At 39.8% G+C, this 10,114-nt stretch overlaps 1 protein-coding gene across 1 annotated transcript; it reads right to left on the bottom strand.

The window, feature by feature from the left end:
• Positions 1-2,309: 2,309 nt before the first annotated feature.
• On the bottom strand, positions 2,310-9,766 carry LOC311292560 (peroxiredoxin-6-like). The gene is made up of 5 exons (XM_084412285.1): positions 9,490-9,766; positions 4,896-5,052; positions 4,678-4,824; positions 2,885-3,031; positions 2,310-2,791 (listed from the first exon to the last, which is right to left on the bottom strand). The coding sequence occupies exons 1-5, from the start codon at positions 9,579-9,581 to the stop codon at positions 2,648-2,650; spliced, it is 687 nt and encodes a 228-aa protein (XP_084268411.1). The 5' UTR covers positions 9,582-9,766; the 3' UTR covers positions 2,310-2,647.
• Between the last annotated feature and the right edge of the window lie 348 nt (positions 9,767-10,114).

The raw sequence follows: 10,114 nt of genomic DNA, 5'->3' as shown, positions 1-10,114 counted from the left end.
AGAATGCACTTGCTTCGCCGCCCTATGAAGCCACGCCTACCAGTAACAGTTAAACAACTAGGCTAGGCTACTAGTTGACTCGAAACTTAAAAGACGCCGTTTTATCGTTAGTCTCCGTGATGAGTCTGCCCGGGATTTTGAGATCGCCCAAAATGTCCGGGATTCGGCTTTTGCGTTCTACAGTCTTCATTCATCATGTTTACTGTGGCGAGCAGGACGAGACTGAGGGCCGCGGGAGAACGGCGAGGCCGGTGGCGTGATTACTGATGAGCAACACCTGTGAGACACACCGGTCTCGTATCTCTCACGGAGGAGCTGGAATTTTCTTAGCAATGTTAAAACGCACATCAACCGATCACTTGTTTAGAATTCATGTAAACACTAACATTCTGTGAGTGAGATCCCCCTATGGGCGGGTTGAACACATGCGGGACAGCTCCTCCTACTGGCTGTAGTCTCTCGCCTCTGGACAAAAAAAACCCTCCGATGATGCAAAATGACGATTTTTGAGTCATCGGAAGATTTTTTCCAGACAAAAAAATACATAAATCTCTGGTCTCAGGGGGATATGAGGGAGAGAAGCACGGTAATTCTAAAATACTACAGGTTTTCTACTGATACAAAGCTTAATGCTAAATGCTGAAGTATCCCTTTAAAGTACTTAAATTGGATTTTTTGAAATTGAAGTCCTGGAAAACCCTTGAAAACAGACATATTTACGAAGAGGTACTTGAAAAGTGCTTTACTTATTTAAATACAATATATATGATTTTTTTTATTTATTTTTTTTAAACACAAATGCAATCTTTCAAGCTAAGTTAACACTGCTGCCCGTCTGATAAACCCCATCAGACCGTTTGAAATACGCCAACATTATAATATAAAATATTATTATTATTGAGCAATAATAGCCATTATAAACTTTGTATTTAATATATATTATTGCATATGTTGTAAGTTGTATTTTGGATACCATATATCTGTAATTTATTTTCCTTAAAAAAATCCTAAAGATATTGTTTGATAAGTGCGATCTCTTATTGTAGTCCTTGAAATCCAAAAAAGTAGTGCTTGAAAAGTCCTTGAAAGTCCTTTTTACAGTATCTGTACGAACCCTGCCTCCCGTCCCCCCATTACAGCACCATTTGACAAATACATCTAGAACAGGGCTGGGCAAACAACGGTTTTAAATATATGTATTTAAATATTGTATTTGAGTTAGGATGTTTGGTCCAAAATCACTATTTTGATGCAATACACTATTTTGATGCAATCCTGTAGTTTGCGCGAACCTGCTTTTATCCTTTATTTTCAGTGTTTTCATTGGTGATTAGATGTAGCCTAGAAGTGATTTGATAATTGTTAATGACTCACTATAAAAATGAGGATCGTTTCTCACTATTCCAAAAGTTTGTTTCCAGAACAGTATTATAGACTATAGATTATTATATTTGTATTTATATCCAGTGATATGCACAGCGGTAGAGATAAATAAATAAAAACTGTTTTTTTAACCTACACTAGTAATTAAGTGTCAGTTTTAAAGAAATAAAACGAATCCTTTTGATGCACACAGTGTGCAGCCTTTCCCTGGGATTCTGAAATGTGACGTGTCCTTCCGGCCTCGAGAACAGGTGTCCTCTCACTTTTCTAATTTTACTTTCATCCCACCTGGACGGGTGTAATCTCTTATGGCCCACCAAAATATTTTTAAATTGGAAGATGGGGAATGTCACATTCATTTTTCTTTAGTAGAGTGTGCTATTTGTTTTCCTTATATGAAAGAAATGCATTTAAATGCAATGCCAACACCACACTTAAGATAATAAAGCCATTGCTAGTCATTAATTGGACTAAAGTGTGTGTGTGTGTGTGTGTGTGTGTGTGTGTGTGTGTGTGTAATGTGTGCCCTTGTTTATATTACATTGTGGGGACCAAATGTCCCCATAAGAATAGTAAAACCTGAGATCACCTACATTGTGGGGACCAGCCAGCGGTCCCCACTTTTCAAAAGGCTTATAAATCACACAGGATGAGTTGTTTTGAGAAAGTAAAAATGCAGAATGTTTCCTGTGATGGGTAGGGTTAGGGGTAGGGTTAGTGTAAGGGGACAGAATATACAGTTGGTACGGTATAAAAACCATTACGTCTATGGAGAGTCCCCACAAAGATAGTGAACCAGACATGTGTGTGTGTGTGTGTGTGTGTGTGTGTGTGTGTGTGTGTGTGTGTGTGTGTGTGTGTGTGTGTGTGTGTGCGTGTGTGTGTGTGTGTATGTGTGTGTGTGTGTGTGTGTGTGTGTGTGTGTGTATATATTTATATATGTGTGTGTTTTAAAATCTATACTTGAACTATATAGTTGAACTATGCAACTGTGTTAGTTATGAAATACACAATTTGATGTTAGTTGATGAAATACATAGTTTGAATAAATAAAACATTACATTTAAAATGTAAAAATACAAATTAGAATTGTATTGTTCATTTATTTTATTTTTTTGTAAGTGTAAGTAATGTTAATTTAACCTGTAAATTGTGTGTGGAACATGTGAGGACTTTGCCTCTTCCTGTGAGAACAGCACTGGTGTTTTACGAACAGCTGCTCACACACAGCATCACTGAATCCACACATCAGCCGTCTGTATGTTCACTCCTGATGGGGGTTTGGTTGTGGTGTGTAGCGCAGGTACTTCTTCCCGGAGGGCAGGTCTTTGGTGTAAACTCCAGCGGGGAAGAGCGCCACGGCCTCCTGCTCAGGGATGCTGGGCGGCACCATAACACTGTCTCCAGGCTTCAAACAACAGCAGATGAGCGTCACTCATTACACACTGATGACAGGAACAGACACACACACTCCAAACAGACCAAGCTTGACATTTCTCACCCGCCAGTCCACAGGTGTGGCCACACGGTTGTGTGCCGTTAACTGCAAAGAGTCAACCACACGCAGAATCTCGTCAAAGTTACGTCCCGTTGATGCAGGATAGAGAATGGACAGCTTCAACTTCTTATCTGGACCAATCACAAATACCTGAACGAAAAATGCACACGTTAGGAAATCAATTAGTGCAGTGTGAAGGGTTGATGACTCTGTCCAAACCAGTGACCCAACCTTTTCAGTTATGTTAAACTCTTCTCTTATTCAGTAAACCACCAAGCATGCAGAGCAGGTTGAAATGGCATCATCCCCCTACACCCTTAGTCGTCCTCGGTTTGAAACTATATATTTAGGCAGACCAAAAATACGGAAGACATGGTTGAAAGTAGCTCTGCTGTTTCCATAGCCATGGGGAGACCCTTGAGGAGCATCATCTTGCATGATTTAGAGAATCTATTCAATATGATGAGAACACAAGTAATCAAGGCCCATCGGTGATTAAATCCGTTCCTAGATGTGATCATGGATGGTCTGGAATGGGCAACAGGAGAAGTTTACTAGATGGTAAGTGGCAGGGACTCTCGGAGACGGCACATTCCCAGAACAAGCCTTCAGATTAGGCCACGAGAACCAATCTTGGAGGAGCAAGAGGGTTTGATTGGTCCCAGGGTGGCCAGTGTCCAGTGAGGAGTGAACGGTGTCCGTGGGATCCAGACGGAGTGAGAATGGGATGTAGACATGTTTGGCGGGGCAGTCTGGTGGAGGAGGCTCGGTTAGAGAGCCGTCTGCGATCTCATGGTTCAGGGTCCAGTGTATGGGACTGACAATATTGGATGAAGGCAGTATTGTGTCAGGAGGTTCTTGTGGCTCGGATGTAGAGTCGATATGGGACAGGGCATACACAATTACATTTAATCATTTAGCAGAAGCTTTTATCCAAAACGACTTACAAATGAGGAGAACAATAGAAGCAATCAGACCAACAAGAGTGCAACAGTACACAAATGAGGAGAACAATAGAAGCAATCAGACCAACAAGAGTGCAACAGTACACAAGTGCTGTAACAAGTCTCAGTTAGTCATGTCTCATGGGCATGACCACCGATGGAGACATTACAAGAGTCTGTATGCTTTTGGACACCAGACACTGACTGATTGGAAGTGCAGGTTTTATTGAGTCCTTGATTATGGCTGTGATTGTGACCGGTGTCTGTGATCAGAATTTGGGATAGTCGGGCGTGGGCATGACCACCTGTTCCTAACTTTACCCATAAAGTGTGACTTTTTGATTTAGTAAATATTCAATTTTTTTTTTTTTTTATTAATTTTTTTTTTCTTGCTGCAAAAATAACAGAATCAACAAACACACAACCAGGTTTACACTCTTTTCAGGCATGTTATGTTAGTCCCAGTAATTGTAGCTACTATTGTTGGCCACAACATTCTCTTTTTATTCGCCATTTTTATTTGAGATTTGGGTCACACGTTAGATTAAGGTCCAATTCTGACTATTAACTATGAAGTTGGCTCCTAATTACTCCTAATATAAGATCCTAATTACTGATTATTAATAGTTAGTACGGTAAAGGTTAAGTTTAGGTATTGGGTAGGATTAAGGATGGATAATATGGTCAAGCAGAATAAGGCATTAATATGTGCTTTATAAGTACTAATAAACAACCAATATCCTAGTAATAAACATAAGCAACTAGTTCATAGTGAGTATTGGACCCTAAACTAAAGTGTTACTGAAATTTGCTCTGTTTTTGAAGCTTTATTCATGTGTGCAGTGCACTTACGCATCGCGCGCTGAGCGGCATCCCGGTCTGATCCTTCTCCTCCGGGTCCAGCATGCCCAGCGTCTCCACCAGATGCCTCCCAGCATCCGCTATGATTGGGAAAGGGAACTCGCTTCCGGACTCCGCGTTATTGTAAGCCAAAATGTCCTGAAATCATCCATGGAGACTCATTAGCAGCAGGTCATTCAGAGAGACACTACAGACTGAAAGAAGCGAACCTCGCTCCAGCCGTGATGGTCTTGGAGGCTGTCGACGGAGAGCGCGATCAGCTTGACGTTGCGTCTGCTGAACTCTGGACTGAGTTGAGCTGCTCTGCCGAGTTCAGTGGTGCAGACAGGAGTGAAGTCTCGAGGATGAGAGAACAGGACGCCCCAGCTGACGAGGAGAAACTCAGGTCACTCAAGGGGAATGACAGAACTGTGGAAGCCCATTACCGCCACAGAAGAGTAGAAGAAATCACGCTTTGTAAATCATAGATATGAAATTACGACATTGAAAGTATGTATTTAGTATGCAAGTATGTAGTAAAAGTATTTAGTATGTCAAAATTATGAATTGGTATGTCATATGTTTGACTTTCTCAGAATTCCAAATTTTATTGTCATGATAATTAGTATGTCATAATTTTGACTTTTAATGTAATAATTTAGATTCTAATCTCATAATTATGACTTTGTCAGAATTGTGACATAATAAGTAATGATTTTGAGATAAAAATACAAACATACTATCTTATTTTGACTCATGTCAATTATTAGTATACTATAAATATGACGTTTTATGCCATAATTTCGATTTACTGTAATTGACTTAGCGTGCCATAACTTTGACTTTTTAATTGCATAATTATGACTTACTAGGCTATGTTCATCTTTTTATTTTTTAATAATAATTGTAACTTACTAATATAATAATAACTTACTAATAATTGACAAAAGTCGAATTAATAAGAATGTAATAAATTACTTACAATTTTTATCTCATAATTATGAAGTTTAATTTCTTAATTAAGATTTAGCAAAGCATGATTTTCTTCTGTGGCAGAAATGTGCATTCATACATATCTTAGTAAGGATCATAAACACATTTTAAGACGTACAGCATTTCTGTGCATTGCATGTTTTGGTCATAGACACACAGACACTGTTTCTTCACAAAGAACTGTAGATTATTACAGGAGTTTTCAGTGATGTATAAATGCACTATACTTTGTGTTATAAATGTACATTACATTTTTAAAGCTTATTTTTAAAAGTTGTATTGCTTTGGTATTAAATTACAGTAAAGTAGTTAACGCTGCTGCGAGGGTGTTTCTAACACAACGGCTGAGGGAGACAATCTTTCTCTCTTCTGACCAACATAATCAGTCTCTCCACGCTTTTCCTCTTTAATGTCATAGAGATGCTATAGCAAAACCGTATTTGTTGTATTTTCCTTTCGCCACTATAGAAGTTTATCCAACTTTGAGCACTTCTGCTTCTGAGAAACTGGAAATGTGAAGCGGGTCCATTTCCATTTGCTGAAGACATTTTATCAGTGACTTATGAGTGTTTTGATGTTCAATAAATGAATAACCAACCCAAGATCATTGATTATTAAAATATTCTCTGAATCTCATTAAAACAGAAAGGACTGTGAAAACATGCAAAGAGAGATAAAAAAGCATTTGTGATTGAGTTTCTCTGATCTAGTAACTCTAGCAAAGAGCAGCTGTTTAGTGCATCATTTACGCAAGTTTCTGCTTTGTTCACAGTGAAGCTTCAGCACAACAGGGTATGATATCACTAAACCCACAACTTAGTCCCAAACCCTTGCCCTAACCTTAGCCTAATTATAACCTCAGCCCTAAAAGCAGGTCTTGACCCTCAAACAGGGTCTCGGAAAGTGAGGACAGGCCAGAAGGTTCTTCACTTTGTCAGTCTGTGATGAGGACTCGGAGGACAGTATACAGGCAGGGGTTGATAAACAGAGAGATATATAAGCAGCAGCGTAGGCAAAGCAGCAGTCGAGGTCATAACAGGAGTATCAGGGCAGGCAGCAAACAAACGGGTCAATATCCAGGTAAACAGAGCAGGGTCAAAAATACAGCCAGCAAGAGTCATAAACAGTCCAAGGGTCAGAACACAGGCAAAACAATGCTTGGAAATGTTAGCCGTGATAAGACAAAACTTCACAGTGAGCCAAGCATGCTCAGTGCCAGGGGCGGGTCTACGTGGTGGCCAGGGGGGGCACCGGCCCCCCCTGAAATTCGATTGGCCACCCCAGGTGCCCCCCCTATAAGATGTCTTGTGATTGGTTCATTTTACAGCCAATCAGTTTATAGACTCTACTGAAGTTCGCGATTCAAAGAAGTGCAGCGCCAGAGAAACAACGGTCGCAAGTTGTGAGTAAGTAACCCATCTTAAGTACACAATGATGGCCTAAGACACGAAACGAGCGGTTTGTGTGAGAAAACGAACAGTATTTATATAGTTTTTTTACTTCTTGTACACATCCGAGATCACGTCCGGCTCTTTCCGGAGCTAAGCCAGAACGCGCGCACACGTCACACACCAGGAAGCGCGTGCGCCCTCAGATCACTTGGACGTGGTTGTGTAGAGGTGCTGCACGATTAATCGTATCGCAATCGCAATCGCGATGTCAAGCCTACGCGATTATATGACGCAAAATGCTGCGATTTTATATTAAAACAAATTAGCGCTGTTAACGCACTTATTAATGCAAATGCTTTTAAACCATTCATGCGCGATAAGACATAACGAGCTGCCTGTGAATGTCCTCCTGACACGTACACACACACACAGATAGACGCGCGCCAGTATCAAGTTCTCTTTCGCGGTAGAACGAACAACACACATGTACGTTATGCCAAAATGAACGCGCTGCCTGTGAATGTCCTGACTGTGACAGACAGAGATCGCGCTAATATCGTGCGTGCGCACAAAACAGCATGACAGAATACAGTTCTCTTTCGAGCTTGAACGAACAATAACACACACAGTTATGCCAAAATGTCTTTTTGTCGAGTGTCTTCATAACATAAGAGTAGTCTTATGATGAACATGAAGAGTTGTGATGACTCGTGAAAGAATGAGGCGTGTGAGATCCGCGTCTCTGACAGCGGCTGGTCTTAAAGGGACAGTACACAGTAGCCACTAATTATATCTGTCGCTAAAGTTATTCTTTTTTTTTTTTCTTTTTTTTTTTTCTTACCCCTGACATGTATGGTTATATGTACTCTTGTATGTAAATTATGTTTTGTTCTTGTTAAAATGCAAAAAAAATAAAATAATCTGTCGCTAAAGTTAATCAAAGAACAAAGGGAACAGAGAAAAACACTCACTGCTCTTGACTAAAGAACTTTTTTCTTTAGGCAGATTATCACTAATCTGCGTGTGCATTTATTTTCCTTTAGAACCAAGCAAGTTGACTCATGAAACCATTTGTTTATTGTATCGCATATCGCAATCGTAATCGCAATATTGACCTCAATTATCGCAATATGACATTTTCCCCAAATCGTGCAGCCCTTTAAAAACTATATAAATACTGCTCTTTTTCTCACACAAACCACTCGTTTCGTGTCTTAGGCCATCAATGTGTACTTACGATGGGGAATTGTTTAATTTGGACTTCATTGTGCATGCTCTTTGAGATAGTGATCATAGACCTGCATTATATGACTGACAGACAAGAACGGTTTGACCTAAAAATATCAAAATTGAAACTACTGCGGAAAAAAAAGACACCTACATCTTGAATGCCCTTAAACATACGTAAGCTAAAACATACCAAAATTTTATTTCAAAGTGAACCATCCCTTTAACTCTGAGTTACTCAGCTTTTTTGTAAATGAGTCTGAAAGAAATGCTGAATGAAACACTGATGTTTTGGCCAAACCATTTGAATTATTACAGTGGGGGGAATTTGTTTTTATTTTTTTATTATTATTATTTGAAAGAGATTGTGAATAAAACTACTGTATATTGTAATGGCCAAACTAATTAAAAGAAAATAGTTGACATCGTAGAAGCTTCTGGGTTTTTAAAATGGCTCATTATTAAAATTGCTTTTATTTTATAAACTTGTTAGTTTTATGAAAACACAAAAAATAATAAACACTGGCTCTCAAATTTAACTTAATGGATGCAGGGATGACAAAAAACTAAATTAATCAAAAATGTGCTTTATTACTACATTTGTTTACAAGTAACTTTATTCAAGTTAAAAAAAATAAAATCAGTAGGATTTACGTAATATAGGCTACTGTAGAATTTAGCTTCTTTTTTTTGTCACTGGCGGCCACCCCGTTTGGAGGCAGTGCCCCAGCATGGCCCCCCCACTGAAAATGCTCTAGACACGCCCCTGCTCAGTGCTAAACTAGAGTGTTTTTGTCGACTCTGCTCTTTATGTGTGTCAAGCCGTGTCAGCGTTTGGATGAAGCTGAAGAGACGGTAACAGTGGCGTCACGAGTCACGACCGCATGACCTACAAACACAATCACCACACAGGAACACACAACGGCTTTGACCATGTACGGTTTTATCAAAGATACCTGACTAGCACATGCTGTCCATTGTGAGGACATTACGAGAGAAACGTGTCTCATATCCGAACCACACAATTCACTAATAACCAATACTGAATAAGAAGAAGAACACAGAGGAGGAGAGAAAAGAGGGAATATTGTTAGTGTGACCTCAGGAAGATGCTATTGAGAATAAAACCACTGGTATTGTAATCTATGATGAACAACACATATCAAACAACACACTCTCATATCACAAGCACACATGATCGCATTACACTTACCAATCCCCGAGAAAATCATGAAGTTTCAATCTGCCAAAAGTGGAATCAGCTTCGAAATTGGGAACGATGTCTCCTAACAGCATCCCCGGCATCTTGAAGCATCTCTCTGTGTCTCTCTCTCTCTCTCTCTCTCTCTGTCTGTCTCTCTCTCTTTCTGTCTGTCCTCTCTGTCTGTTCTCTCTCTCTCTCTCTCTCTGTCCTCTCTCTTTCACTTTCTCTCTCTCTCTCTCAAATTCAAATTCAAATGAGCTTTATTGGCATGACTTGTACTCTGTCCTCTCTCTCTCACTCTCTCTGTTTGTCCTCTCTCTCTCTCTCTCTCTCTCTCTCTCTCTCTCTCTCTCTCTCTGTCTTCTCTCTCTCTCTCTCTCTCTCTCTCTCTGTGTCTGTTCTCTCTCTCTCTGTCTTCTCTCTCTCTCTCTCTCTCTCTCTGTTTGTCCTCTCTCTCTCTCTCTCTCTGTCTGTATTGCATGTTAGTGTGGTTTGGTGTGTGGGAGGGTATGAGAGAGCTCTTGATTTGCAAGCATATTTTCTCTACATGTATGATGATTTTACTTGTGTTTTTCTCACACATTACAGTTTTATACAGTCGCCAGGACCTGTTTCTCAATACCTATGTCACTAT

This window comes from Rutilus rutilus, assembly GCF_951802725.1.
Source record: "Rutilus rutilus genome assembly, chromosome: 6".
Taxonomy (NCBI): Eukaryota; Metazoa; Chordata; class Actinopteri; order Cypriniformes; family Leuciscidae; genus Rutilus; species Rutilus rutilus.
This window is presented reverse-complemented; position numbering and strand designations above follow the sequence as displayed.

What these genes read in the sequence shown, in the direction of transcription:
- LOC311292560 (XM_084412285.1), bottom strand. Translation starts at nt 9,581, where the DNA reads ATGCCGGGGATGCTGTTAGGAGACATCGTTCCCAATTTCGAAGCTGAT. An exon ending in TGCCGCTCAGCGCGCGATGC is followed by an intron (nt 3,032 to 4,677) that starts GTAAGTGCACTG and finishes TTTTTCGTTCAG; the next exon opens with GTATTTGTGATTGGTCCAGA. An exon ending in CCACACCTGTGGACTGGCGG is followed by an intron (nt 2,792 to 2,884) that starts GTGAGAAATGTC and finishes TGTTGTTTGAAG; the next exon opens with CCTGGAGACAGTGTTATGGT.